At 49.9% G+C, this 27,684-nt stretch overlaps 1 protein-coding gene and 1 long non-coding RNA gene across 2 annotated transcripts in view; one reads left to right on the top strand and one right to left on the bottom strand.

Annotated features, from left to right (window-relative positions):
* PFKM (phosphofructokinase, muscle) overlaps nucleotides 1–27,684 on the top strand; it is a 45,225-nt gene that overhangs the window by 10,037 nt on the left and 7,504 nt on the right. The window contains exons 3-18 of the mRNA XM_032786771.2: nucleotides 4,252–4,325; nucleotides 6,997–7,074; nucleotides 9,592–9,781; nucleotides 11,150–11,315; nucleotides 11,881–11,925; nucleotides 13,301–13,409; nucleotides 13,704–13,799; nucleotides 14,372–14,464; nucleotides 16,243–16,368; nucleotides 17,066–17,130; nucleotides 17,804–17,867; nucleotides 18,586–18,732; nucleotides 19,741–19,811; nucleotides 20,906–20,993; nucleotides 22,083–22,235; nucleotides 26,870–27,034. Of these exons, the coding sequence (XP_032642662.1) occupies nucleotides 4,252–4,325; nucleotides 6,997–7,074; nucleotides 9,592–9,781; nucleotides 11,150–11,315; nucleotides 11,881–11,925; nucleotides 13,301–13,409; nucleotides 13,704–13,799; nucleotides 14,372–14,464; nucleotides 16,243–16,368; nucleotides 17,066–17,130; nucleotides 17,804–17,867; nucleotides 18,586–18,732; nucleotides 19,741–19,811; nucleotides 20,906–20,993; nucleotides 22,083–22,235; nucleotides 26,870–27,034 (1,730 nt within the window). The remainder of the gene's footprint in view (nucleotides 1–4,251; nucleotides 4,326–6,996; nucleotides 7,075–9,591; nucleotides 9,782–11,149; nucleotides 11,316–11,880; nucleotides 11,926–13,300; nucleotides 13,410–13,703; nucleotides 13,800–14,371; nucleotides 14,465–16,242; nucleotides 16,369–17,065; nucleotides 17,131–17,803; nucleotides 17,868–18,585; nucleotides 18,733–19,740; nucleotides 19,812–20,905; nucleotides 20,994–22,082; nucleotides 22,236–26,869; nucleotides 27,035–27,684) is intronic.
* The window catches only part of LOC142045995 (uncharacterized), an 80,601-nt gene continuing 68,562 nt past the window's right edge, over nucleotides 15,646–27,684 (bottom strand). Inside the window, exon 3 of the long non-coding RNA XR_012654923.1 lies at nucleotides 15,646–15,657. This is a non-coding gene — a long non-coding RNA (uncharacterized LOC142045995). The remainder of the gene's footprint in view (nucleotides 15,658–27,684) is intronic.

The raw sequence follows: 27,684 nt of genomic DNA, 5'->3' as shown, positions 1-27,684 counted from the left end.
GTGGCCAAGGCATTGGGCTGGAACTCAGGAGATGGGGGTGACCTTGGACAAGTCACACTTGTTTTTCCTCCCACTCTTTGTCTCTCATTTCCATTTAGACTGTCAGTTCTGTGTGCCAGGGGCTGTCTGTGCCCAGCAGCGGGCACAACCGGGTCCTGATCTCAGGCGTAGCCTCTAGTTCCTACTGTAATACAAATAAGTAATAATGATGCACTGATTCAGTGTAGCTGCTCCTAGGGTGCGTTGATTGACATCATGTTAGTTCCAGACATAAACCCATATCAGCCACGGTACATCCCTTCCTGAGAGATTTACTCCCTTTCAAAACACTTCGGGAGCTGAGTGGATATTAACGGGTAAGTCAGTGCATGCATCTGCCCCTCGGGTTGTATTCAGCAGGGTTGGCAAAGAACTCTCTTCTTCCAGTTTTACCTGCCAGTGCCCATAGCTGGCATCAAGGATGCTGGGAGAACTGGGCATCTGCCCATTCACTTGTTTGCATCAGATATCAGCATCTGGTAATGCTTGCGGCTGATTGCTTTGTTCAGGTCCAGTGCTTCTAGGCACAGCCTAAGCACTCCTGTGGGGGAGAAACTACTGGTCATTCTGGAGTTAACCCCTCCATAGGATCATCCACCTGGACAATGATACCTTTCCATTGTTTCAAATCTCTAGCTGAAAGCCTTGCAGTCCAGCTGTTTTTTTTTTCTCATGGAGCGTTTAGTGTTAGTTCTATGGGATCATTTTAATGCTGTATTATATTCCCAAGGAAACTGCCTCTAACTGTGAAACAAAGCTGGGTATTTTCTTTAGATCATCTGGCTTAGCCAGCTGGAGCAGAAATGCCTCCCCATTGTCATTACCCATTTGATGAGTTTAAGATGCAGGCATGCTCCCAAGCCATGCACAGCTGGCAGGTCTGTTTCCAATGCAGAATTGTACTATCCAGTGCCTTTGTTTGTGCACTGCAGTGGGGGTGTCTTGTATAGAGGAAGGGTGGCTCAGTGGTTAGGTTGCGAGGCTGGTACAGATGCAGGTTCAATTCCCTGATTTGTCAGACTCCCTGTGGGACCTTGGGCAAGCCACTTGGTCTCTCTGGGTCTCAGTTCTCCATCTGTAAAATGGGAATAATTGCCCTGTCTCAGAGCAGTGTTGGGAAGGGAAAGTTTCTTGCTGACCACCAGTTAGTTGGGGCAAGCTTATGCCCTGAAGCATGACAGTTTGTCATTAATTCACTACATTAAAGAGTATGAGGTGCCCTGATGCTAGGGTATAAAAATACTTTAGATAGGGTGACCAGATGTCCCAATTTTATAGGGACAGTCCCAATTTTTGGGTCTTTTTCTTATATAGGCTCCTATTACCCCTCACCCCCGTCCCGATTTTTCACATTTGCTGTCTGGTCACCTTAGATAATATCCGTCATTTACATTGCGGTAGCACCTAAAGGCCACAACCAACTTGGGCACTATTGTGCTAGGTGGTGTACAAAGCTAGGATAAACAACGCTCCCTGCCCCAAAAAGCACCCAACCTCAAAGCCAAGATGGAGCAGGTGGAGGAGACAAACCAGTGGCCCACGGTGAGGTGGGGGAGACAGGGTGATGTATAAATAGAATAAGATGGGCAGAATTCTTAGCTGGTCAGTAGCAATGGTCCCAGCTTTCCACCTGCCCAGCCATCACCAGGTTAACTCTTGGAGGGGGTTCACCTCTAGAGCTGGCCACTTTCTGGGTGGTGGCTGGGAGGAGTCTGGAGAAATCTAACCGTTCCCATGCTCTGGTGGGGGTTCTATTAGTCTGTGTGCCAAAATCCAAATTTAAATGAAACCCGTGGATATTTCTCTTTAACAGCGGCACGTTCTTTAAGCCACCTCTGCACTCTCTGGATTTTGGGTTGATGTAGGGACCAGAATGACCCCTGGGCTAAGTTAGAGCAGCCCCAGGAACTTGGCTAACTTTTACAGCAGCTACCCAAGGGCTTCAACCCAGCCTAAAATTCCTATAGCACAGAGTGGTTTGAGCACATTCCTTCCTGTCATGCCCCCGTCCATGCCAAGACCCACAAGGGGGGTGCGGCATAGGGTCATTTACATCTAGAGCAGAGCAAATAACGGATGTTTCAATTCACTGGCATATCCAACTAATTGGAGAAGGGGAAAATCCATTTTTGGACCATAGAAAACACATTCTTTTTACGTTTTTGGCTACTTGGAAAGTTGCGGGGGAAATCCTGTTTTGGGTTGAACAGTTCGTCCTGAAATTAAACATTTTGCTTTGATTTCAAGCATTTTTTTTCAGGTTTTTATATTTTTGAACAAAAAATTCTAAACAAAAAGTCCTTTCAAATAAAAAAATAAAAAAAATCTGCTTAGACAATGTTGAAATGAAACTTTCCAATGTTTTTGGAGTTTTCTTTTAGGTTTTTTTTTCCTCCCCAACTGAAACAATTTGCCGAAATCCACAAATTTCCTGAATGTTTCTGTGTGGCTGAAACAGCAATTTTTTTGCCCCAGGGCAGGGGTAGGGGAGAGTTTTAGTTGAAAAATTTTACCCAGTTCTTCCTACGTCAATCTTCTGCTGGTTCTGTGCCGATGCCCTGCCACCATCCCCTTCTGGCTCTATTACAGCCTCTGTAGGCTACCAGAGTTGTGTAGAGGGATCTGAATTGGGCCCTTTTCTGGTTGAGCTGCTGGAGCTGAGAGGGCTGCTTTTCCTGCCCACCTCGGGGTGAGTGCTTCCATAAAAATCCACCCCCTGCAGCACAGGGATTCATGGGATTTGGTCCAATCAAATATGTTCTGAATGTTGATGACTTCGATAGAATTTCACATCAGAGGAGCACAAGGGTTGCTTCCAGGCTCAGGGCCTCGACAGATAACGGCTGGAGGAAGGACAGGTTGCAGTGAAATGCTGCGTGGTTGAAGTCACATTTGCTCCACAGTTTATCCCGTGATTACTTGAGTGGTGGTGGTGTGTTGTGAATGGAGGGTTCAGGTCTGTCATCAAAGAGTAGCATCAGCCTAGTGACCCATAGCCACCTGATGTGCCTTCTGTGCAGTAGAGAGAGATCAGCAAGGGGAGGGGCTCTCGGACAAGAGAGGAGACATGTCCATCAACCCCTGTGAGTAGGCTTGGCAGAATTAGATTTTTTTTACGTTATTTATCATTTTAATGGATAATATAATGTTTATTTTAAGCATTTTTTTATTTTTATTGATTGATTGGCAGGAAATTATGGGAGGTCAGATGATAATTATTTAATAACCAGAAACATCAGGATTCAAAAAGTTAACGCTTCATAACATTAAAACACAAAGTGCCAACATCACTTCTCAAAAGCTGCAAAGCAGAGAGCTTTAAATCAAATGCTAATCCATTCCCAAGAAGCATTTTTCTTGCTCTGCCTTTCGGTGAATTTCAATGATCATAGAAGGAAATATTTTTTCATTGGTTTGTGTGCACATGGCAAAATCAACATTTATTGACCTTTGCCAAGAAAAAGCTAATCCTGCCAAGCCTGCTTTTGAGGCATCCTCCTTCCAGAGACTGAGTTGGCTGGCACCAGAGCAGAGCTGGAAGAGGACAAAGAGGGCTTCTGGGGAGGATCAGCAGTTACTGGGGCCTGGAATAATGCTGCCTCCTCCCCATGCATCATGCCGTTGCACCATCCTACATTCACTTTGGGCCTGCCATCTCTTGTCAATGGCTCCATGAATTCCCATGATGACACTTGGCTAGGCTGCCCCCAGCTGTGTCGGGGAAAGGCTTGACTAGTGCTGAAACCATTCCTGTCCTTTAGGAAAAACTAGCCTTCTCCTGCAAGTGTCACCTGAAAGCAGGAATCTATCCAGCCCAGAACTGCTCAAAAAAGCCCCTTCCTGTTACTGCGTCAGAAACCCCTGAGCTCCATCATGTTGGCCAGAAGGGACCATCGGGATCATCTAGGTGGTGGGATGTTTCAAAAGCATGTCAGTGACTTAGGAGCACTAGACCCATTGGCTTTCGGTGGGGCTTGTGTTCCTAACTCACTTAGACACTCTTGAAGATCCCAACCCTCGTCTGAACTCCTGCATGGCACAGGCCAGAGAATGTTACCTGGCGATTCCTCCGTTGAGCCCAGCGGTTTGTGATTGAATTGGAGCACGCTACTGAATCAGAAAGCCACGTCCCGCAGAGATTCCCTTCCATTATGGAATGAGATGGCAGGTGTTTTGCATGCAAGAGTGATTTCTCTCTCTCTCTCTGCACAGGCATGAATGCAGCTGTCCGGGCCGTGGTTCGAGTGGGCATCTTCACAGGAGCCAAGGTGTACTTTGTTCATGAGGTTGGTACGATCGTTTTCTTCTCGAATGGCCTCCCCCACCTCTGCTCTGAACTGCATCTAGCTTTGCTTTCATTGGGATTTTAGTAACGTAATGTCTCCACAATACATGAATCATTATAAATGTAGCCCATTGTGTCTAGACTAATCCCTATGGCAAAAGGTGATAGAAAGGGAAATCTCTCCTGATTTTCATAGGGTGCTTGATATAATATCTTACAGTTAATCCTTGGCCTCCACCCTAACTCCCTGCCCCAAACCAGAACCTACATCTCTGAACCCCAGCCCACTACCCCAAACCTGAACTTGCTACCCTAAATCCCAATCCTCTGGTCCCAGGCCCCACAATTCCATCAGCAGCCTGCACCCCTGCAGTAACCTCAAAGACCTATTCTGTGTCTACGCACAGAGCCACTGAGAGACGAGGACCTCACCTGAGACCAAGACTCACTGACTTAATCAGAGTCAGGGCCGGAGTTGATATTTTGCCATTTATTTTGTGATGTCTCCACGGGACATACTGCTCTTAAAGGTTCTGTGTTAGTTTTACTGTCTTGCCTTGTATGAAAAGGAAGCCGGCTTTAGATTTGAGGAGACATCTGCCACATGGAAAGAGGAATAGTGAGAAACAGGGAATATATTAGTTATCTTGAACTGCAGCTTATTGTTCACTATTAATATTGTCTATCCATCTATTACCACGTTCCCATATGTCTGTCCATCCATCCTTTCCTACATGTACCCATCTTTCCATTGCCCTATCTATCTATCTATCTATCTATCTATCTATCTATCTATCTATCTATCAGCATATTTATATGCATTTATCTATCCATTCATTTCTACATACACTCATCGAGCCATCCATCACCATAAATACTCACCTAGCCATCATTTCTAATATGACCATCATCATGTTATCTGGGCAGCAGGGACAGATGACCGTTATACCAATGTTCCCTCTAATTTTTCCCATCCATGTGCAGAATGAATTTTGTTATGTGCATCAATATGGAGGTGATGTGTGGCGGGATTGGGGCCGAGGGGTTCGGAGTGTGGGAAGGGCCTCAGGGCTCGGGCAGAGGATTGGGGTGTGGGGAGTGAGGGCTCTGGCAGGGGGTATGGGTTCTGAGTTGGGGCTGGGGATGAGGGGTTTGGGGTGCCCCTGGGGCTGCAGCGGGGAGAGAGGACTCCCCCAGCCCTCTTTTACTGCAGCAGCCCAAGGCCGGGGGAGAGGCGACTTCCCCGGTGACAGCAGCTCTGGGGCTGGGAGACAGCTGCCTCTCCCTGGCCATGGCAGGGCCGGGGCCGAGGGAGAGGCACCTCTCCAGTCCAGGCCCTGTGGCTGTGGGCCTTGATAGCCTGCTGCATGGTCGTCCAGCTTAGAGGGAACTTAGCATTACACGTGCCTGCTTCCTAGTGATTGTAACTAATGCCACATGCTGGGCTAAGGGGGAAGATGTGAGCAGGTGTGGAAGGGGAGGGCAGTAAGCATAGGAGAAAGCAGACTGGAGGAGAGGAAGCTGTAGACTCAAGCATAGGAATGCTCCCAAGTCCATTGTACTGCCAAGGAAACCTGCACCTCACTTTAGCAAGACGAGCCTAGGAGCTTAAATTCAGAACCTTGCTAGACACTGAAGAAGTGGGGGTTTTACCCACGAAAGCTTATGCCCAAATAAATCTGTTAGTCTTTAAGTCATCACAGGACTCCTCATTGTTTTTGCTAGACACTAAAAATCAGGGACTGAATAGACACTGGATTTTTAGTTTATTACAACAATTTATAACCCACTAACAACCCCCCACACACCCTCAACTGCTTTCCCCCATGCTCTCCTCCCTGTGACTGGAGAGGTGTTAACAGGCCACTTCACCTCGAATGGTCCCTTGAAATATGTGTTAACTACTTGTGCTAAACAATCTGCTCCATCTTCTATTTCACTGTGACACTTAGAGCTTGTCTTCAGGTCTGAGAAACTTACTCAGTTTAAGTTCAAAAGCTTGTCTCTCTCACCTAGGATGACCAGACAGTAAGTGTGAAAAATCAGGACAGGGGGTGGGGAGTAATAGGTGCCTATATAAGAAAAAGCTCCAAATATCAGGACTGTCCCAATAAAATCGGGAAATCTGGTCACTCTACTCTCACCAACAGAAGTTGGTCCAATAAAAGATGTCACCTCGCCCACCTTGTGTCTCACTGTATTGTCAGTCTGTTCTTTGCTATATTGTACCTAGACCACAGACGTGTTTCCTACCCAGAGTACTTTGTTCAGAACCGAACTCAGATCTACTGTTGTCTTCAGTTCTCACCCTCTCTGGGTCTACCCAAAATGGTCCGTGCAATCCTCTGAGTCAGCAACAGGCCAGTGAGATACTGGCTTTGAAATCAGTCGCTGCTGGGATTGTTGAAACCCTGCGATGGATTGGGTGGGATGTGGGCAAGAAAGTACCTCTGTGTGGGGCTGCGGAGCAGGGGTAGGGAGTGCTCATCTGAATGTTAATGGTTCCATTCAGTTTTAGGCTCACTCTGCTTAACTCTGTGGGCGCCCTCTGTTCCTGTGGGCGCCCTCTGTCTATCCATCACCAAAGTGTCCGTCTATCTATCCTAGCAGTAACCGGCGTAGGAAAGCCTTCAGACTTGCCTCTAATCTCTTTCCTGTGCCTTCCATTCTAGGGTTACCAAGGCCTGGTGGACGGCGGTGACAATATCCAGGAGGCCACATGGGAACGCGTCTCCATGATGCTTCAGCTGGTAGGTCCTGGCATGAATCCACTTGCTGGCTGTGAAAGGGAGCCAGTGCCTGGGCCACTATTGTGGCTGGGCTTTACAAAGGAGCCAGGCACCCAACTCTCACTGAATTTCACTGGGATTTGATACCTAAGGGCCTTTGGGCCTTGATACCTAAGGGGACTTTGGCACGTATGTCCCCATTGAAAGTCCCTGGGACTTGTGCTGCGAACTGCTTTCCTCTATGTGTACACTTACGGCAGCGCTACCCGTGTAGTAGCTACATGCGGCGGTGAAAGGCTCCGGCAGGGGCGAGGCCATGGGCAGAGGTTCTGGCAGGTGGGAATACAAGAGCGCTTTTCCTCCTGTCTTACGGCGCTTGGCTTTGAACCAGCGTATAAGACATATTTCTCATGAATCGTGGCTGTGCCACACACCCCAAGCAAAGGGGGCAGCGTGTTGCTGGGCTGCCCTAGGATTAGCCCAGGATATCTGGCAGCACAGAATATTTCCCCTTCCATGCCAGTTTGGCTGAGTGGGAGCGAGGGGCGGGGCTGAATCCAGGCTCCGCCCACTCACATGCATGGGAGCTGGGAGTACAAGCCCTGCAAGCTACTTCCCACCTCCTCAGAATGCTACCTGCCCTGTGAACAGCCAGTACAGGAGAGGAAGGGAGCACCTGGAGGCATACAGCAAGGCTCACCCCACCATCTAATCCTAAATCAGCTACTGGAAGCAAGCAGCTATGAGGGAACATAAAGTAGACCCAGAGAACACCATTGTCTCCATCCCAGGGAACAGTAGGTTAGCAACAGGGACAGGGAAACGTGCCATTAAGTCACAGTCACCACAGCTTTTGCCTTCACTGGACCCGTCTGTCCTCCCAGGGTTGGAAGAACCATTGATTCTCGGAATGACTTTCAAGGTCATTATGATTTCAGGGAAGGGATTCCTGCCAGGAGGAAAATGATTGTAGCATCTTGCCCTTTTCTTCGGCGGGGTCACAGGTGAGGGCTCGGGAACTTGCGGGTAACGCTATCCCCGAGGTTGGGGTCACAATTACTGTCCGAGACCTAAAATAACGTGAAAGCAGAGCTGAAGGCTGCCAGCAGCCCTGCTTGTGATCGGAGACCTCGGGTCGGGTTTCACAAACAAGGACTGCAGAGGGCTCATAGGGACAAGGCAGCGCCCAGCTCTAGGCAGTGTGCCACCCTCGAGACGGAATCAGCTGGCAGGAAATCAGACCTCCCTCTCCCCCCACATGTGCAAACGGTGTTGTTTCAACCCTGATTCTAACTCTCAGGCCCGTATCTAAGGGCCAAACTGACCCCTCTGCAGAAACTACCGCAAGCCCTATGCATCATTTTAAGTCCTCAAAACTTACTCAAGTTCTAGGCCCTTGTGCTGGCCTCCTGCACAGAGGTGAACTTCACCCTCTGAGAGGACTCGAGGGGGACTGCAGCGGGACACGACTACCATGGATAAGTAGCTGCTTGTGTTCTGGAGCTGGAAGGTCTCAATCTTTTTCTCTCTGAGCCTCCCCCCAACATGCTGTGAGAAATCCATGGCCCATCTGAGCCACAACAACTGGTTTTCTGCATCTAAAAGCCAGGGCTGGCATTAGGGGGTAGCAAGCAGGGCAATGCTATGTGCACCAATATGGAGGTGATGTGTGGCGGGGTGGGGCTGAGGGGTTTGGAGTGTGGGAAAGGGTACAGGGCTGGGGCAGAGGGTTGGAGTGCAGGGGGTGGGGAGTGAGGGCTCCGTCTGGAGGTGCAGGCTCTGGGATGGGGCTGGGGGTTTGGGGTGCAGGCTACCCCAGGGCTGAAGCAGAGAGAGATGACTCCCCTCAGCCCTCTCTCCCCACCACAGCAGCTCCAGGGCTGGGGCCGAGGGAGAGGTGTATCTCCCCACCACAGCAGCTCCGGGGTTGGGGCCGAGGGAGAGGTGTCTCTCCCCATCACAGCAGCTCCGGGGTTGGGGAGTCCTCTTTTCCTGCTACAGCCCCAGAGCTGAGAGAAGAGGCGTCTCTCTTCGCCGCGCCACAGCCCTGGGCTAGGGGAGTTAGGTGCACAGCCCATGGTGGCCTGCTGTGCAGCCGTGCAGGCGGCACCTTCACTGTTGGAAACGTGTGCCTTACCTTGAATTTGAATTGGTCTGGCTTTACCTTCCAGCCCTTGCTTCTTGTCCTGCCTTTCTCGGCTAGTTAAGGAGCCCGCTCCCGGGGAAGGTACTTTTACACAGTAATCAAGTCACCTTTCCATCTTCTTGCTGATAAAGAGCTCGATGTGCTGAGTTTAAGTTTTTTTCTCCAGCCCTGTGACTCTTTTCTGCGTCCTCTCCAATTTGTTAATGTCCTTTTTAAAATGTGGACACTAGACATGTTCTTGGCATTCCCATGTCAGTCTCACCGAGACTCCCCTCTGACTTGCAACCTGCTGGCCCCCATGCCTCAATCAGCTCCTGCGACAGACCACACAACCCTCTGGGTGAGTGGGTGTTGGGGGTTCCCTATTGACCCCCCTTCTGCCTCCATCCCAGGGCGGCACTGTAATTGGAAGCGCCAGGTGCCAGGACTTCCGCACGCGTGAGGGTCGTTTGAAAGCCGCCTGCAACCTGGTGAAGAGAGGCATCACCAACCTGTGTGTCATCGGGGGTGACGGCAGCCTGACTGGAGCAAACACCTTCCGGGCCGAGTGGAGCAGTTTGCTAGTGGAACTGGTTAAAACAGGTATCGTGGTGACAAAGCAATAGGTGGAGTGGGAGGGGGTTAAGCTTTCCAGCCTGCCGGAGTGTGGCCAGGAGCCCCAGTAATTCTTCTGCACGGCCTCCTCCTTCCCCTGATCTTAGTTACAAAATAACTGGCTACCTCAGTCACTTGGGCCCCAATCCCAATCCCTTTGAGGATCTGGGCTCTGCTCTCTTTGCGACGTCACCCAGTTTCCCATGACCTCTCCACCCCTGAAGCCCCAGGCACTCCCCAAGGGACATTGGCCTATCTCTGCACACCCCAAGTGCATGCCATCTCCCCAGCTCCTGCCCCCAAGACACCCACTCACAAGACAGTGCACTCCCTTCCCGGAGGCACCTCCTAGTGTGTGCGTCTCGTCCCAGGACACCCATCTGCCCACGTGTGTTACTGCCCACCCACTCCTGTGTTCCCCACCTACGCACATCCCCAAGCAGACCACAGTGGAGCAAAGATGGTGAGGGTGTGGAAATGCCAGACAGCAGAGCTTGCTGAGAAGTGGAAAAAGAACTTCACAAATACTTAGTGAATTTCCCCTCCCCTGTTTTTCCATCCAGATGTTGTTTCTCCTTCTGCTCTAGCAGGAAGTGAAGGGTTTGAAGCGTCGCCAAGGGGGTACTGAGAATGCTTTCTCAGGGGCTTGGCTCGCATGCTCAGACCCTAAATGATGGCCGTTTGTGGGGTCAGGAAGGAATTTTCCATGTGGTCAGACTGGCAGGGATCCGGGGGGAGGGGGTTCATCTTCCTCTTTAGCACAGGCAGAGGTCACTTGCTAGGATTATCTGTGTGTACAGGTCTGTCGCATCTTACACGCATTTAACATGCGCGATTTCAGCTTTACGCGGTCGGCAAAAACAAAAAAAAAAGAGAAAAATAACAATTTCAATACTGTACCTGTAGTGCGGGCTATTCCACCCACCATTACACTCAATGTAATTTTGACTATACGCAATTTTCGCTTTACGCGCTGACTGCGGAACGTAACCCCAGAGTAAGATGCAACAGACCTGTATCTCACTGAATCAATCCCCTGCCATTGCAGAGGCCTGGGGCCCGGGTGACAACTCTGTCCCTCCTGGTCTCTGCCTGTGGCCCACAGCAGTTCAGTCTCCTGAGCACTGTACTGCTTTGGTCTGGTTGCTGGGTTTGGTACGGGAGTGGCGGGTGGCCTTTTGTGGCCTGTGATGTGCAAGAGGTCAGACTAGATGGGCTGGTGGTTCCTTCTGGCCTTAAACTTTGTGACTTTGGGCCTTACCCAAACCCCCTTGAATTCACTGGGCTCTGGCTCAGGGCTGATACGCTCACCGCAGACCGTCTGTGTTCCAAGGGGGCCGTGGAATCTCTCCGCAGGTGGCGTCACGGCAGAGGAAGCCAAGAACTCGAGTCACCTGAACATTGTAGGAATGGTCGGCTCCATCGATAACGACTTTTGCGGCACGGACATGACGATCGGCACAGACTCCGCCCTTCACAGGATAATGGAGATAGTCGATGCTATAACGACGACTGCACAGAGGTGAGGCCTGGGGGTGGGTCTGCAACTCACCTCTTCCTTTTCAGCATCGGCGGTGGGATGCAGGGGTGTTGGGATGCCAGAGCCTAAGGGTACGTCTACACTGCAATCATGGGATGGACCAGCCTGCCCAGCACCCTGGGTCATTATAGGGCAGCTTTCTGCCTTTCTGCACTTGCTTTTGTGTTCTGTGTCTGTACAGCACCTTGCACAACGGGGCTCTGATCCATGACTAGGGCTCCTGGGCACTGATGCAACATGGATGATTATTAATAATGCTAATAACGAGGTGCTGCACAAATGCGTGGAGGGAACCAGTCCCAGCCCTCAATTGCTCACCATCTGCAACGTCGAGACAAACACAGGAGGAGAAATGACTTGCCAAAGGTCACCCGGCACCACTTGGTGTAGTACCAAGACCTTCTGAATCCCAGTCGTCTGCCCCAATCCACTGAACTCAGCTGCGTCTCCACAATATTAAGGCCTTGTTACTACTTAGGCTGATAGATCTGTGGTGTTGCTGCTCTGCGGTAACTGCTGGGTGCATTCTCTCTCCCGTCTCTTGCAGTCACCAGAGGACGTTTGTGCTGGAGGTGATGGGCCGTCACTGCGGGTGGGTAAATCTTTCCTTTCTGTGTGTTTAACAGTTCTGCATTTTCGCCACCCTTTGGCCCAGCGCTCAGGGAGGCGGCGTCCTTGCTTCACAGGAAGTGGAGAGGCTAGAAAGAGGGGCCAATCGCAGGAAAAGACGGGTCGGAGGGGCAAGCCATCCCTCCTGTCTTTCCCACCAAGGAAACCAGTGAAAACCCAGGGGTGGAAAAAAGTCACTCTTAATTGTAATCAAGCTGGCGGAAACTGATCCTGATGCACAGGGGCCAGCATGAGGCCTATGCACCCTTAGGGCTTAAGTGACGTGTAAGTGGTGCTTAGCCCTAGCACTGCCTCTCTGCATCATCTCTCTCACCCACTATTATAATAGTCTCCTCTTTCCAGCTAGGACCTTCCTAGCCTCAGATGGGATTCTCTGATGACGCAGGCTGCAGGGGCATTTCTTGCTCTAGGCGAGTGTTTCTGCCGCCACCACAAAGCAGCATTAGTTTTACAGTTCAGACAGTAGTGAAGGTTGTGACTCGCTCACTATTTAATAAACGTAACAGCGGGGCAAGCTCCTCCGGTTTGGAGAGAAGAAAGGCTGAGTCAGGGAAGGGAAACCGGCGAGTGCCTACGTCATGAGGATCGGGGGCTTGGTCCCACTCCCATTGAAGACAGTGGGCCAGTTCTCAGCTGGTGTAAAATGGTGTCGCTCCATAGAAATCAAAGCTGGAAGTCTGGGGCATAGCGGAGTGTAGGGTGACCAGATGGCCCGATTTTATAGGGATAGTCCTAATATTTGGGGCTTTTTTTTATATAGGCTTCTATTACTCCCCACCCCCCATCCTGATTTTTCACACTTGCTGTCTGGTCAGCCTAGCGGAGTGTCCCTTTTGACCTTGAGATCTGTGGCTGTATCAGAGTTTTGTTAAGTTGACTGCAGGTGGAATTCTCCCCTAGCACAAGGCTGGTGTCCCTCTGCAATCATACGCCCCCATAATAGGGCTTGAATTGCCCTTCAGCTGGGCAGGGCCCCTTGTGCGGGCCCCTTCTGCACCAGGGTAGCTGTCCCCCAGGGGAAGCTGAGGGAATTCAGTCTGCAGTGTGGTCCCCCCATGCCCCCCAAAACTTCAGGGAGGTTTGAAATTTCATCAGAGATAGTTCAGAAGAGAAACAGAGCACCAGGGAACTCAGGGGTGCCCCAGGGCATCGAACAGAACTGCATGGAATAGTTTATTTTTGCATGCAAATTTGAAACCGGCAGTTATTTCCATAACAGCTTCCTCCAGCCCTTGCCATCAACGGCAGCTTCTCTGCTTGCTAAACACGAGGCATGAACTTTAAAACTCGCAGCACAGCCCTGGCTCACTAACCTTCCTCCTTCTCTCTCGCCTTAGCTACCTAGCTCTCATAACGGCCCTGGCTTGTGGTGCCGACTGGGTTTTCATTCCCGAATCTCCGCCCGAGGACAACTGGGAGGAACACTTGTGCAGGAGGCTAATCGAGGTAACCCCAGCCAAATTTCTCATAGGCGACTCCTGCTTTGCACAGATCCCGGATTGGGATGCTAGGACGCTAAAGAGTCAAGCTCTGAGAAGGACATTGGTTTAGTGGTTAGGATACTGGTCAGATCACTAGCACCCAGTGCTCTGCTTAGATCCTGCTTCACCCCACTGCTGTAAGTGGGACTAGAGCAGTGCACTGGCCCTATTCTGTCCCCTGCATGCAGATGAATCAACCCGCAGTGTGCAATTTTACACGTTCCATCAATGGGTTGCTTTCTCCTTTCCTTTCCTTCAGACTAGAGGCCGGGGATCGAGACTAAACATCATTATTGTGGCTGAAGGAGCCATCAACAAACAGGGCCAACCCATCACCTCAGAGGACATCAAAAACGTGAGTGGGACTGGGGTCAGCTCTGTGCTCGGCCCCAAGAATATGTCTCTCCTGTGCTCTCGTGATCTACAGAATACACCTGTCTGCTTTCAAATTACCACGAACGCTCGGCCTGTCGGCTGGGTAAAGCAGCATTGCTTGACAGAGTGTTGGCGATTTACCCCAGCTACAGATATGGCCCCAAAAGTGCATCCCCGTTTGCTGCTGCCCGAGATGCCCGTACGGAACGAGGAGCCTGTGGCCTTCCATGCGGCTGCCGTAACGAGATTTGCAGGGCCGGGAGGCCTTAAAGATTTGCTGGTACTCTTTGCTGTCCAGCATTTGTGCTGGGTCACAGCTAGCCAAACATTATGGCTGGGCAAGACAGGGCTCCGCTAGCAGAAAGCTTTAAAACCACCCTCATTTGCAGAGCCTCAGCTGGTGTCAATCGTCCAGCACAGCTCCATTTGAAGGCTGAGGATCTGGCCCCCGGATCTTAGTCTCCAGTGGTCTCTGCTGTTGCATGTTCACTCATATCACAGTCTTTTGAGATAAAGATGAATCTCTTCTGTCGTTTTCTCGCTTCCCTTTAGTTGGTTGTTAAACGCCTTGGCTATGACACGAGAGTCACCATCCTCGGGCACGTGCAGCGTGGTGGGACCCCCTCTGCCTTTGACCGAATTCTGGTATGAACGTTTGCTATCTCCTCCATGCTTCTCCTTCTAGTTGAGATCCTTTTAGAAACCCTAATGACCCCCATTGTGGCCTTCCCTCAAGACAGAGCCAGGGGACTCCAGAGCAGAGCATAGAGTCATGGGAACACAGGGCTGGAAGGGGCCTCAAGAGGCAGGATTAAGCACATATCGAATATCAGGGTTGGAAGTGACCTCAGGAGATCATCTAGTCCAACCCCCACCTAGATCATCCCTGACTGGGATTTGTCTTAAAAACAATCTCCCTAGGGAACCTGTTCCAGTGTGTCACTGTTTAACCAGAGTTTCACACTGGCCCTGGCCAGTCGGGGGCCCCCGGAAAAATCTCCCCGGCCCCCGGGCTGGAGAGGCTCGTGCTCCAGCAGAGGCATGGAGCTTTTCCAGTCTCGGGGCCGCAGCGGGTGGGGAGAGTAAGGGGGGTAAGGGCAGAAAGGAGGGGGGTCCTCAGGGAAAAGAAGTGCAATGGGGGGTTCATGGGGGGGCTCCAGGCTCAGAGCTCCACAGCTGCAGCCCCGAGATGGGGGGGCTCCGGAGTTGGAGCTCTGGCCAGGGCTGAGAGCTCCACTGCAGTGCCAGCCGGGGCCATGGTGAGGGTGTGTTGTGAGGAGTTAAGAGCAGGATGCAGGGGCAGGGCCTTGGCTGGAAGAGGCAGGACAGGGGGTTCTACCCTCCCCAAGGGGCAGCTTCACACGCTGCCCCTGCACACAACGCTTAGTCAACCTGTGGAACTCATTGCCAAGGAAAGTTGTGAAGACCAGTAGTATAATCAGGTTAAAAAAAGAACTAGATACATTCCTGGAGGATCAGTCCTTCAATGGCTATTAGCCAAGATGGTCAGGGACACGATTCCCATGCTCTGGGTGTCCCTAAACCTCTGACTGACAGAAGCTGGGACTGGGTGATGGGACGGATAACTCAATTATTGCCCTGTTCTATTCGTTCCCTCTGAAGCACCTGGCATTGGCCACTGTTGGAAGACAGGTCACTGGGCTAGATGGACCATTAGTCTGACCCAGTATGGCGGTTCTTATGTTATGTGCTAAGGCTGTTCTCATGACCCCCTTCAGCCTTCTCTTCTCTCAATTAAGCAGGACTAGTTCTTTCAACCTTTCCTCGGAGGTCAGGTTTTCTAAACGCTTATCTTTGTTGTTGCTCTCCTCTGGACTCTCTGGTGCATCATGGGAAATATAGGCCAGTTGGCGAGCCAAGCCCAGAGAGGGAAATTGAGGAATAAGACACCCAAACTACAGCACCCATGAAGCACCATGGTTGCATTTTAGAACTGAAATATTTCCGGTTTTGGATATTTAGTTTTTTCAATGAAAAATCAACATTTTCCTGGAAAGCAGACACTTTTTATGAAAAAACTAGTTTAGCTGAAAAATGGATTTTACATTTAAAAAAATGACTTCAATGGCAATTTTTTTTTACCAGTCCTAAAAAGGGCCACCACCCTCCATTCATCAGTAGGGATTGAACCTGTGACCTCCCATTCCAAATGAAAGAACAAAAGGAGTAGGCCCATTACCTGATAGCAGTAGTAGGCTGCTATCTTCTATGTAGACTAGCCACCAATGGTGGGGTTGGAGGAAGAGATCTACTTATCCATGTGTTACACTGTGGTTTTTCAAGTTCTTCCTAAGGACTGATTCAGGGGAATCTGTATTGAGGGTATAAGTGGGAGCATGGGATATGGATGTCCAAGGAAATATAGAGCCATCAAGGATTAAAACCCCTTCTGTGTGTCTCAGGGAAGCAGAATGGGGGTGGAAGCAGTCATGGCCTTGTTGGAAGGGACCCCGGATACCCCAGCATGTGTCGTCAGCCTGTCCGGGAACCAAGCTGTCCGCCTGCCTCTCATGGAGTGTGTCCAAGTGGTGAGTATTTCCCTCCCTCCACTCCAACCGCATCCAGTGTGTTAGGTGCTGTATCAACATATGGTAAATGACAGCCCCTGCCCCAAAGAGTTTACAGTTTAAAAGACTGGTGGTTGAGACTAACAATAGGGTGGACGGGAATAATACAAATAGATGCTTTAAAACAGATGGGCAGTTCTTAGCCAATCAGTAGAGATCACAACTTGCCATCCACCTAGATATCACCAGGGACCATGTTCTCTAGGTATCATAATGTTCCTGATGTTGACTGGCTGAACTGCTGGAGAGCAGGTATGAATTAAGGCAATCTAGCGTCTGAGGTTTATGTCCTGTCCCCACAGCCCTGTGGCATGGCCCCACCCCTCCTAGGGGAGGTATCAGATTTCAGATTTAAGATGAATGGAGCAGTTCACACCTCTTGGAGCTCTTGTTTCAGGCTCTTTGCAGACTCCAGCAGGCCTCGGTCAGTCTCAGGTTACACTTCCAAGCTTTTCGTTGCGTCTACGAGAGCCAGGAATAGTAGTTTTAAATGAAAACAGATTCTGATCTTAACATACGGCCCAGGCCCGTAATGCCTTGCTCCAGACCTGCTTGTGCTTAATCTCATTTTCCATCTGGGACTGCAGTTGAGTTAAAATGAGATTTTTAGAGACAGATCTTTAGATCTTTTCTTTTTCCTGCTGCTTCCTCCTCACAGACCAAAGATGTCACGACAGCAATGAATGAGGGACGATTTGAAGATGCTGTTAAATTGAGGGGAAGGTGAGTGAATGTGCTATTTTAAAATAAGACATTTAAAGGGTCAGGGACCTATTGTGGCTCTAAATATACTATAATAATAATTAATAAATAATCCCTAGCTCTTATCTAGCACTTTTCATTAGCAGATCTCACAGTGCTTTACAAAGCAGGTCGGTATTATGACCTCCATTTTACAGATGGGGAAACTGAGGCACAGAGGGGTGAAGTGACTTGCTCTAGGTCACACACCAGGCCAGTGGCAGAGCCAGGACTCAAGTCTCCTGAGTCCCAGTCCATTGCTCTAGCTACTAAGTCACACTGCACTGAAAAGAAACCAGCGTTCCTCTAATGGTGCTTAATTGGGAGATTTACAAGTAGGTGAAGCGAACAGCCTCCTCCACAGCATGAAGATGCTTATCTACTACAAAAAAGAAAGGTGCCAATTTTTACAGGGAGGGGAATTAACCATTGGAACAACTTTCCCAGGAACGTGGTAGATTCTCCATTGCTTGGAGTCTTTAAATCAGTGCTGGAATATTGAAATGAAAAATATTCTAGCTCAACCACCAGATATGGGCTGGATGCAGGGCTCGTTGGGATTGGTTCTCTGGTCTGTGTGATGCAGGAGGTCAGACTAGATGATCAGAATGGCCCCTTCTGGCCTTGAGATCTGACTTCCCCTCCTTTCTTGCAGGAGCTTCCAGAATAACTGGAATGTTTACAAGTTGCTGGCCCATGTGCACCCACCCTCTACAAAGGTATGAAACAAACGACAGGTGGCTCCTCGTCCGTTTTCTTTACGGTTTGTGCAGCTGTGCATGCATCAGGGCTGGCATTTCCAAAGGAGGTTTAGGGAGATAGGCATCTAACCCTTCCTGTTAGTTTTCAATGGCTAATGCCCCAAGCCCCTTTGAAAATGAAAGTCTAGACAATTGATAGGCAACTGTGGCTCGCAGGCTGCATGCATCCCATCAGGGTAATCTGATTGTGGGCCGTGAGACATTTTGCTGATGATGACCATCCACAGGCACGGCTCCCCGCAACTCCCAGTGGCTGCAGTTCGCCGTTCCTGGACAATGGGAGCTGCGGGAAGCGGCAGGTCACAGGGACGTGCTGGCTGCTGCTTCCCGCAGGACCCATTGGCCATGGTTCACATTCCTGGCCAATGGGAGCTGTGGGGGACTGTGCCTGCAGATGGTCAATGTCAGCAAAATGTCTCGTGGCCCACAGTCAAATTACCCAGCATAAGTCTAGAGCCTCAACATGCTGTGGGGCCACGTGGCTGTGCCAATGCAAGGCTACGGGTCTGTACTATGGGCCAGCCCAAAGCTGTACATCTGTGCCAGTGCCATGGGGCCTTGCTGTCCTGGTGCTGTGGGACCTTTCCCCACTTATTTCAGCAGGCCTGGCAGTCTGGGGAACATTCTCGTTTTCTGTTTCTTTCTCAATGCCATCTCCTGCTCCCCCCCACTGCAGAGCGGGTATAACCTGGCCGTGATGAACGTCGGCGCTCCAGCCTCCGGGATGAACGCAGCCGTGAGGGCGGCTGTCAGGATTGGGCTGATCCATGGGCACAAGATGCTGGCTGTGCACGATGGGTTTGATGGTCTCGCTCACGGACAGGTACCATCTAGGACAAGGCAGCTCTATAGCATCCTTCCTCCAGACAGAGTCTCCATGCGAAGAGCCCTGACGAGCAGCAGGAGGAGAGGAACATTCAGAGCCATGGAGAGAAGGGAAATCTGAGGCGGAACAGGGGGCTGATGAGATAGGGAGGCTGTTCCAGAGAGCGGCAGCTGCAGAAGAGAAGGCTCTTCCACGACACGTGGCAAGAGTGTCTGGAGAAGGGTAGCGCTAGAGGTGTGGAGGTCTAGAGAGAGAGGCTGGAGCAAGCCCATGGAGGCTATAGATCCTAAACTGAACGGGGGAGCCTATGACGAGGCTCCAGCCCTAGTCAGGTCATGTTCACCACGGCGAGGTTATGGAGTGAACAATCACGGTGAAAGAGAAAAGGCTCATGGTTTAGTATTGGGCTTCCAGGCACCGTGGACAGGGAAACCGGATCAAAGGCTGCTGTGGGCAGTATCTGTATCTCAGCCCAGTGGTGCCTTTCCGTCTCCGGAAGACACAAGTGTGTCCCAAAGAATGTCCGGGCTGATGTGGATTCTGGTTAGATGCAGCACTGAGAACTATACATAACAATCTTGAACGTGTCTTCCTGAAGGTGTCTGAAAGGTGTTTAACTCTGTACATACGTGGGGGACATCGGGTGCGGTCCCACAGGACACGATTCAAATTGCTTAGGAGAGTTCTGTCCGGTAAGAGCTGCTCTGCACAGAGCAGCCTCACTGTCTGTTGCCTCTGAAGCACTGGGGTAAATGACATCAGAAGATGCAGGGCACTGGAGAATCAAACCCACAATCTCACACCAACATCAGTTGCTTACTCTCTGAACTGGGGAATAGTTATTTCAAGATGTGCTTTGGGCTCAGTAGGTGCAATTTCCCATTGTGAGTCACTTCCACTGTTCCCACCTTGTTACCATGTAGGGAAATTGTTCCCTCCATTGTTACTGGCAAATCAAATAGCCCCACTCTTCGTAACTCCTTTCTTCTCTTCCCTTTTCACCAGGTGGAAGAGATTGGCTGGGGAGGCGTAGGTGGCTGGACTGGGCTTGGTGGGTCGAAACTTGGAACAAAAAGGTAACCCACTAAAGCATTCTTCCTCTAGCTAGCGACCTGCGTGTCCTTCAAGATACTATTACCAGAGCGGTATCAAACGCATGCTTTGATCAGCGTTATCGCAGACCTGATTTTCAGACATGTGGCACCACCTGCCACAACTCCAGGTGAAATCAGCGTTCACTGCAGGCGCTCGGCACCTCTGGAGATTAGGTCTCAGGGGCCACGTTCTCTGGTCCACCAAGTACGTAAAAATCACTTCAACTCCTTGGGGCAGAAACTGTCTTTGCTGTGTTTGTACAGGGTCCTGGGCCACGACGGGGCTCCGAGGTGCTATGTAACACACACAAATAACCTGCGCAGCACAGACTGAAACCAACCACAGATACAAACTGGAGAATTCACCCAGCCGCATCCTTACCCTGAGTGAAAAGGGGGCATGATGAAGCTGAGCTCTACTACCGACATAATCTCTGCCATGAAGCAGCAGAAGTTAAATTAGCCCCATAAGCAGCATTTCCTTCTTCCAGGCCCAGGCGACTGGAGATCAGGGAGCTGCAACCAGCTGTCACTTGAGCCAGTGCAGGATTGTGACCCGCATGTCTCCACAGTGATGCTGTAGGAAGTGGAAGCTGAGATGGCCCTGCCATTCAGAGCTGCTCATTTCAGTTGCTTTTTACTTTTCCTCTTTCCATTGCTTCTCACACTTGGCCTCACCCTGGAAGCAAGAGCTGCTCGATGGTATCCTGAGCACGGAGAGAACATCCCTGTTCTATAACACAGCAGGATGCCATGAATGATGTGTTGGTGGATTGCGGGGGTGGGGGAGAGATATTGACATGATCACACATACATGCATTTGATGGAGAAGACTGAAGCGACCGTTGCAATGATCAGATGGCAAGTGTGTTAAGCCCTTAACTAGTCTGGCACTTTGCAAATTGATCCAGTCTCTTCCTTGCATTCAGCAAATTGAGCCCCGTCCCCGTGTCCTCCCAGCAAATTCCTCTTGTGCCATCTCCCTCCACCCCAGAGTCAGTGCTCTCCACATCCAGGGACTCTACAGGCCCAGGAGGGTGCATTGATGCTTTTTCTGGCATTTCTGTCTCCAACAGGACTCTGCCTAAAAAATACTTGGAGGAAATCAGCGCAACCATCAGCAGTTTTAACATTCACGGGCTGATCATCATCGGGGGCTTTGAGGTGAGTCAGGCAGGCTGCAGTGAGTCTTTACAGGCTGGGGCCTGTGGGGTAGCAGGGGACCAGCCACCTTTCTCCACCCATGGAACACCCCAGAGGAGATCTGAATCCTGGGAGATGTGAGGCCAGCTGCTTGGCTGGGTACAAAGATGCTCACCGAAAATAGGGGGTCGTTACTGGAGGAACTTGACCATTCCCAGGCCTGTCAATGCCTTGAAAATGCTGGAAATCTCCTGCGGTGACTCAGGAGCAAAGATCATCCTAATGCAGCCTGAGTGCTGAGTCTCATCCAGAGCGGGGCTCAGTCTCTGGGGCTCCAGGCACCACGGCATTAAGGAACTCAACCTGTGGGCTGATCCCTTCCAGGCCCATCTCTTTTTCCTTCCCCAGGCTCAGGGGAGCTGTTAGGGTTCCATTCCCTACGGCTTCCTAGAATGGCTGGTCCCCTCACTAGGTGTCTGGGTGGCATTGCTGGAGCTGGATCATAAAGCTCCTGGGTTCTCCATTTCCGAGAGGACTAGAACGTGTTTGTTTGGGACACTGGGCGATCTTCAGCAAAGCTCTCATGGTAGATGCAGGGCACTGGTGTCAGTTCTTTGCCCCCCTGTGCCAAACACCACACTGGGCACCTGCTGGACATGCTGCCTGTCTTCAGGCTTTTAGGGTGTGGGGGGGAGCAACCCATAGGGCCACTGCTACCCTACCCTGAATCAAATGGAACCAATCTTGATCCCACCCCAAAAGGCCTTAGACCCAGCACAATACCCTTCCTGTGTACCGTGCCTACCACCTGGTCTGGAGATTATACAAATAATAAATACCTAACTGTCTCATTCTGGATACCATTAATCCTATCTTCACACTGACCGTTTTCCAGATGCAGCACCAAGAGAAATCCTGGCCCCATTGAAGTCCATGGCAAAACACCTGTCTTCAGTGGGGCCAGGATGATGTTACCAAACTACTAAGTGGTAGGAAAAGCTTCCAACTCAGTCACCATCCTCCCTGCCCCTAGAGGTGAACATAGCCCCAGCCAGAAGCAAACCCGGGGTGTTTCAATGCTGCTTTCCCTTTCTTCCGGGCATCCCGTAGGCTTTCACTGGGAGCTTAGAGCTCGTGGAAGGTCGTGGCAAGTACGAAGAGCTCTGTATCCCGCTGTGTGTTATTCCAGCCACCGTGTCCAACAACGTCCCTGGCTCTGACTTCAGCATCGGCGCAGACACCGCCCTCAATACTATCACCACGGTAAAGCATTTGAAATCTTCTTCCTGCGATGGAAACCCCCGGTCCACTAGCAGCATAATTTGTAGATTCAAAAGCCATAAGGGACCATTGTGATCATCTCCTCTGACTTCCTGCCTAACACAGGCCAGAGAATTTCCCTGAAGTACCTGCTGTTTGAACTAGAGAGATCTCTTAGAAACAACATCCAATCCTGATTTTAAAATTGCCAGTGATGGAGAATTCGCCACAACCCTTGGTAAATTGTTCCGGGGTTAATTACACTTACAAACAAGAGCCTATTTGTCGTCTGAATTTGTCTAGCTTCAGCTTTCAGGCACTGGATCTTGTTAGATCTGTGTCTCCTAGACTGAAGAGCCCATTAGCCAAGTTTTTGTTCCCCATCTAGGTACCAGACTGTGATCAAGCCACCCCTTAACTTTCTCTTTCTTAGGCTAAATACTTGAGCTCCTTGAATCTATCACTAGAAACAAGGCTTTGTTTTAGTCACAGGTATTTTCAGTAAAAGTCACAGGCTAGGTCACAGGCCCTAAACCCAAATTCACAGCTTGTGACCTGTCCATGCCTTTACTATATACCCCTGACTAAAATTTGAGGGGGGGGCGCTAAAAGAGGGGGCGCCACTTATGTTATGTACTTACTAATTCTCAAAAAGAATACAAAAGTTTGCTGTCTTTGTTATATAAAGATCAGCAACAAGTCCACAGTAAAGGTTAAAAATATATTGAAAGTTATTAGTTAATGTCAGTAAAGGAATTGTGTAATGAAGTAAAAATGAAAGGTAGAATTGCTGAAAAAGATTGAAATATTTCTTTATATAGAAAGGAAATTACTTCACAATTCCTTACCTGTATATTTCCCAGATATTAAGGCAATACCTTGGTTATTTTTTAAATTTTTATGAAAGCAACCTTAACTAAATATAAATATTTTTTCCTATGAAATTTTCTTTTGGAGACATCTGTCTTATTTCATTCAAGAGTTGATCAATGGTTTTAGTGCCATTCTAGTTACCAGAGCCGGGTGGAATGTTTTGAATTTTGACCCCCGACCATCTCAATTGTTCTCCCTACCAACAGAAGTGAGAGATTCTCCATCTCTGGAAGTCTTTTAGTACATCTATACAGCAGTTGGGGGTGTGATACTTCAGTCAAGTTAGTGCAGTCAAATAGCAGTTGGTTGCAGAAGTTCACATTAGCTGGCCGAATACATACCTAGGATCTCCAGCCAAACTAACGCATGTACTTCTACCCGAGCTGGCAATTATATCACCCATCTGCGGTGTAGATATCCCCTTCAAGTATGCTATAGCTCAAGCAGAAGTTATGGGCTTGATGCAGGAATTACTGGGTGAGGTTTTCTGGCCCGTTTTATGCAGGAGGTCAGACTAGATGAAGTCAAGGAAAGTGTGGGCCCCTTACTGAATGAGGGAGGCAACCTAGTGGCGGAGGATGTGGAAAAAGCTAAGTACTCAATGCTTTTTGCCTCGGTCTTACCCCAACCGAACAAGGTCACTCCCGACTGCTCACTGGCAGCACAGCATGGGGGAGGAGGTGACCAGCCTCTGTGGAGAGAAAAGTTCAGAACGATTTAGATAAGCTGGATGAGCACAGGTCAGGGCCGATCAGCTGCATCCAAGGGTGCCAAAAGGGTGATGGATGTATTGCAGAGCATTGGCCATTATCTTCAAGAACTCGTGAATGGAGTAACGTCCCGGATGACTGGAAAAAGGTAATGTAGCTGCCCATCTTTAAACAGGGAAGAGAAAGCGCCGGGGACTACAGGCCAGTCAGCCTCACCTCAGTCCCTGGAAAATCATGGAGCAGGTTCTCAAGGAATCAATTTCTGAAGCACTAGAGGAGAGGAAAATGATCGAACAGTCAGCATGGATTCACCAAAGCAAGTCATGCCTGACTAACCTAAATTGCCTTTCTGATGAGATAACTGCTCTGTGGATGAGGGAAAGCAGTGGGATGTGTTATTCCTTGACTTAGCAAAGCTTTTGATACGGTTTCCACAGTATCTTGCCAGCAAGTTAAAGAAAGTATGGCTGGATGAATGGAACTGTAAGGTGGACAGAAAGCTGAACTAGATAATCCGGGCTCACAGGTATGTGATCAATAGCTCAATCTCCGTGCAGCCATATCAATGGATGTGCCCTCAAGAGTTGGTCCTGGGGCCGGTTTTGTTTCAATATCTTCATTAATGATCAGAGCAGCATTTCACAAACTTGGATGCCACTGTATAGAACGCCCCTGGTGCTGGGCTGGTTGTTTCACCTCGCGTCCGCAGATCCTGGACGATCGTGGCCCCATTGGCCGCGGTTCACTGCTCAGGCCACTGGCAGCTGCTGGAAGCGGCGCCCATAGTCCCTCAGCCGAGGCAGTAAACAACAAGCCAAGCCCAGGGGCTTCCCAATTCTACACAAGCGGCGTCCCCGTTTGGGCAACACTGGATCTAAGAGAATGGTGTGACTGCACCTCAGCTGGATAATGGATTGTAAGGTGATAGAAAGCTGGCTAATCTGTCGGCTCAACAGATAGGATCAATGGCTTCCATTTTAGCTGCAGCCGGTTTCAAGTGGAGTGCCCCAAGGGTCAGTCCTGGTCAGTTTTGTTCAACATCTTCATTAAATGACTGGAGATAGTGGTAGACGCACCCTCACAAAGTTGCAGATGACACTTAAATTGGGAGAGTGGTAGGATCCTGGAGGTAAGATAGAATCTACAGACGACCTAGACAAATTAGAGTATTGGCCAAAAGAAATCGATGAGGTTCTACAAGGACAAGGTGAACTGCCACATTCAGGACGAAGAATCCATTCACGTTACTAGCTAGGGTACCGAGAGCTAGGGCAGCAGGTCTGCAAGAAAGTACCTAGGGTTACAGTGGAAATGAGAAGCTGGATATGCGTCAGCAGTGGCTCTTGTTGCCACAGAAGGCAATGGCATTTTGGCTGTATAAGTAGGGGCATTGCCCAGCAGATCGAGGGACATGGTCATTCCTCTATTCACTAACGGTGAGCCTCCTCTGGAAGACTGTGGTCGTAGGCCTCCACACGCAGAGGATGTGAAAAACTGAAAGAGTCACGAGAGCAACAAATTCTTAGGCTGAGCAATAACTATGAAGAGCGAGGGAATGGGATTGTTTTTGTCTGCAGAAAAGAATGAGGGGATTTGAAGCTGGCTCAACCACTGAAAGGGGTCCAAGAGATGGATCTAACTGTTCTCCAGTGTAGCAGATGACAGAACAAGGAGTAAGTCAAAGTGCATGGGGGAGGTTTAGGTTGGATATTAGGAAACACTATTTCACTAGGAGGGTGGTGAAGCACTGGAATGGGTTACCTGGGGAGGTGATGCAATCTCCTTCCTTAGGGGTTTTTAAGGTCAGGCTTGACAAAGCCCTGGCTGGGATGATTTAGTTGGGGATTGGTCCTGCTTTGAGCAGGAGGTTGGATTAGATACCTCCTGAGGTCCCTTCCAACCCTCATATTCTATGATCACAATGGTTCCTTCTTGCCTTAAAAATCTCAGAGAGGAGGAATCAGGAAAAAATGTTGATGAAATTATAGAGGAGATGGAATTTATTTCTTGAAATTTCAGGTTTACAAAATTTCTCAAAATTTCCAAGTGAACATGAAAAAAAAACCTCAAATGGTTCTCCCCCACCTCCCAAAATGAACTCTAGAAATGACCTGATTTGTATATTTCTCTTCCAACGGCTGAATCCATTAGATTGATTCACAGCCCAGCTCCAGGCTAGGTTACAGTCAAAATTCCAAGCATTGTTTGCATTTTCAGCACCACTGCAAATATAAAATGTACAAGAGTTGATCCATAACAGCTGCATCTTTCTAAGGCCTCAGTTATGAGCCTTCTTGTATGCTCATGAGGAGCCCACTTCCCCTGCATGGGATACCATGATTGCCAGACACTGGGCAAAGAAGAGCGCAGCCTTTGGGCTGCTAATCCCCTTGCTTTGCAAACGGGTGCGCAGGGGTGGGGAGTGGGTGGGGCCAAAGCAGTGCCCAGCCCTCCCAATGCACCAGCCAATGCAGCTGTGCCAATGGAAGGAGGCGTAAGCTATGCCAGGAAAAGGGTTGGCAGCTAACTCCCCTCCCACGGAGAGTTAGGGAAGCAGTGATTGAACTGCTATGCTCAGTCCCCGTTTACTTTCTGCCCTGTCCCTGGGGCAATGCAGCCACATGCTGCCACTATAACTCAGGCTGGATTGCAAGGTGCCAATCCACTCCTAAACTTCAGTGTGACACCCCCCACCCCAGAGGCCCCCATTATCTGTTACCATTGCCTGCTTGGCTCAGATTCTCAAAGTCACCACAGCAGAACAAGATCTCAGTGACTCTGAGGCATTGTGGAATTCTGCAGTTAAGAGAGAACTACACTTCGACCTCGCTGCTATTAAAGTGAGAGTTCCTCTGCCCCACAAGGCTTCCTGGTCTGGGATGAGTGGCAAGTCTCTCTACCTCGCTTCCGATGAAAGATTTCACTGGCTGTTTCACAGATGTGCCCCATCTGCACACCCCCAGAGTAGTTTTTTAACCCTCATTCGTATCACCACAGCTTTGATCTCCTTTATTAAGCAGCTCTAAGTAAATCTTGTTCCCATCCCCTCCCCAGACCTGTGACCGTATCAAACAATCTGCAGCCGGCACCAAGAGGCGGGTGTTCATCATCGAGACCATGGGAGGGTACTGCGGCTATCTGGCCACCATGGCAGGCCTGGCTTCAGGGGCGGACGCGGCTTATATTTTTGAAGAGCCCTTCACCATCCGTGACTTACAGGTGAGAGTCTCCTTACCTACAAACAACTCTTCTGTTCCCCTGTGCTCAAGTAGACAACACAAGTACACTGTGCATAGACTTCTTCACCTGGAGTCCAAGCACCCTCCACTGGACAGGCGTGGAGCTGCAGCTGCACAGAGGTATGTACCTAGAAAGCACAGTGGGTGTAATATACTGAGAACGAACAGGGCCCAATAGTCTGACCCACCCCATTCAGCGTGGTGCTCTGCTCTCCCTGGAGTGGTGGATGGGATAGCAGCACATACAGGTTAATGAGCCTGCTACAGACTTGGTTAAGAGCGATGGACTTTTTAGCTCAGCCAGTGGAGTCTCGCAGTCAAGAGGCCCCAGGTTTGTTCCCCGCTGCTGATGAGCCACCGAGGGGCATGGCATTCCACAGACTTCAAGGCAAGTTCACCCCAGCAGAAACAAGTGCAAGTCCGCCGAAGGCAATGGAGCAGTGCCTGCTTAATTCAGCCCTTGGCCTGTATCCCGGAGGGCAGAGATGCAAACTAATCGGAGGGTCTCAGTGTAGCGGGATCCCTGGGGAATCCACGGAGGTCGGTGTGGATGGACTTGTCCCACTTCCTGCTGGAAAGGCTCGTGTCAGGCAAGGGAGCAAATGCCGCTCTTAGCGACCCTGATCTAAA

This window comes from Chelonoidis abingdonii, chromosome 26 (genome assembly GCF_003597395.2).
Source record: "Chelonoidis abingdonii isolate Lonesome George chromosome 26, CheloAbing_2.0, whole genome shotgun sequence".
Taxonomy (NCBI): Eukaryota; Metazoa; Chordata; order Testudines; family Testudinidae; genus Chelonoidis; species Chelonoidis abingdonii.
The sequence above is the reverse complement of the archived record's forward strand: the minus strand, read 5'-3'. Positions and strand labels throughout refer to the sequence as shown.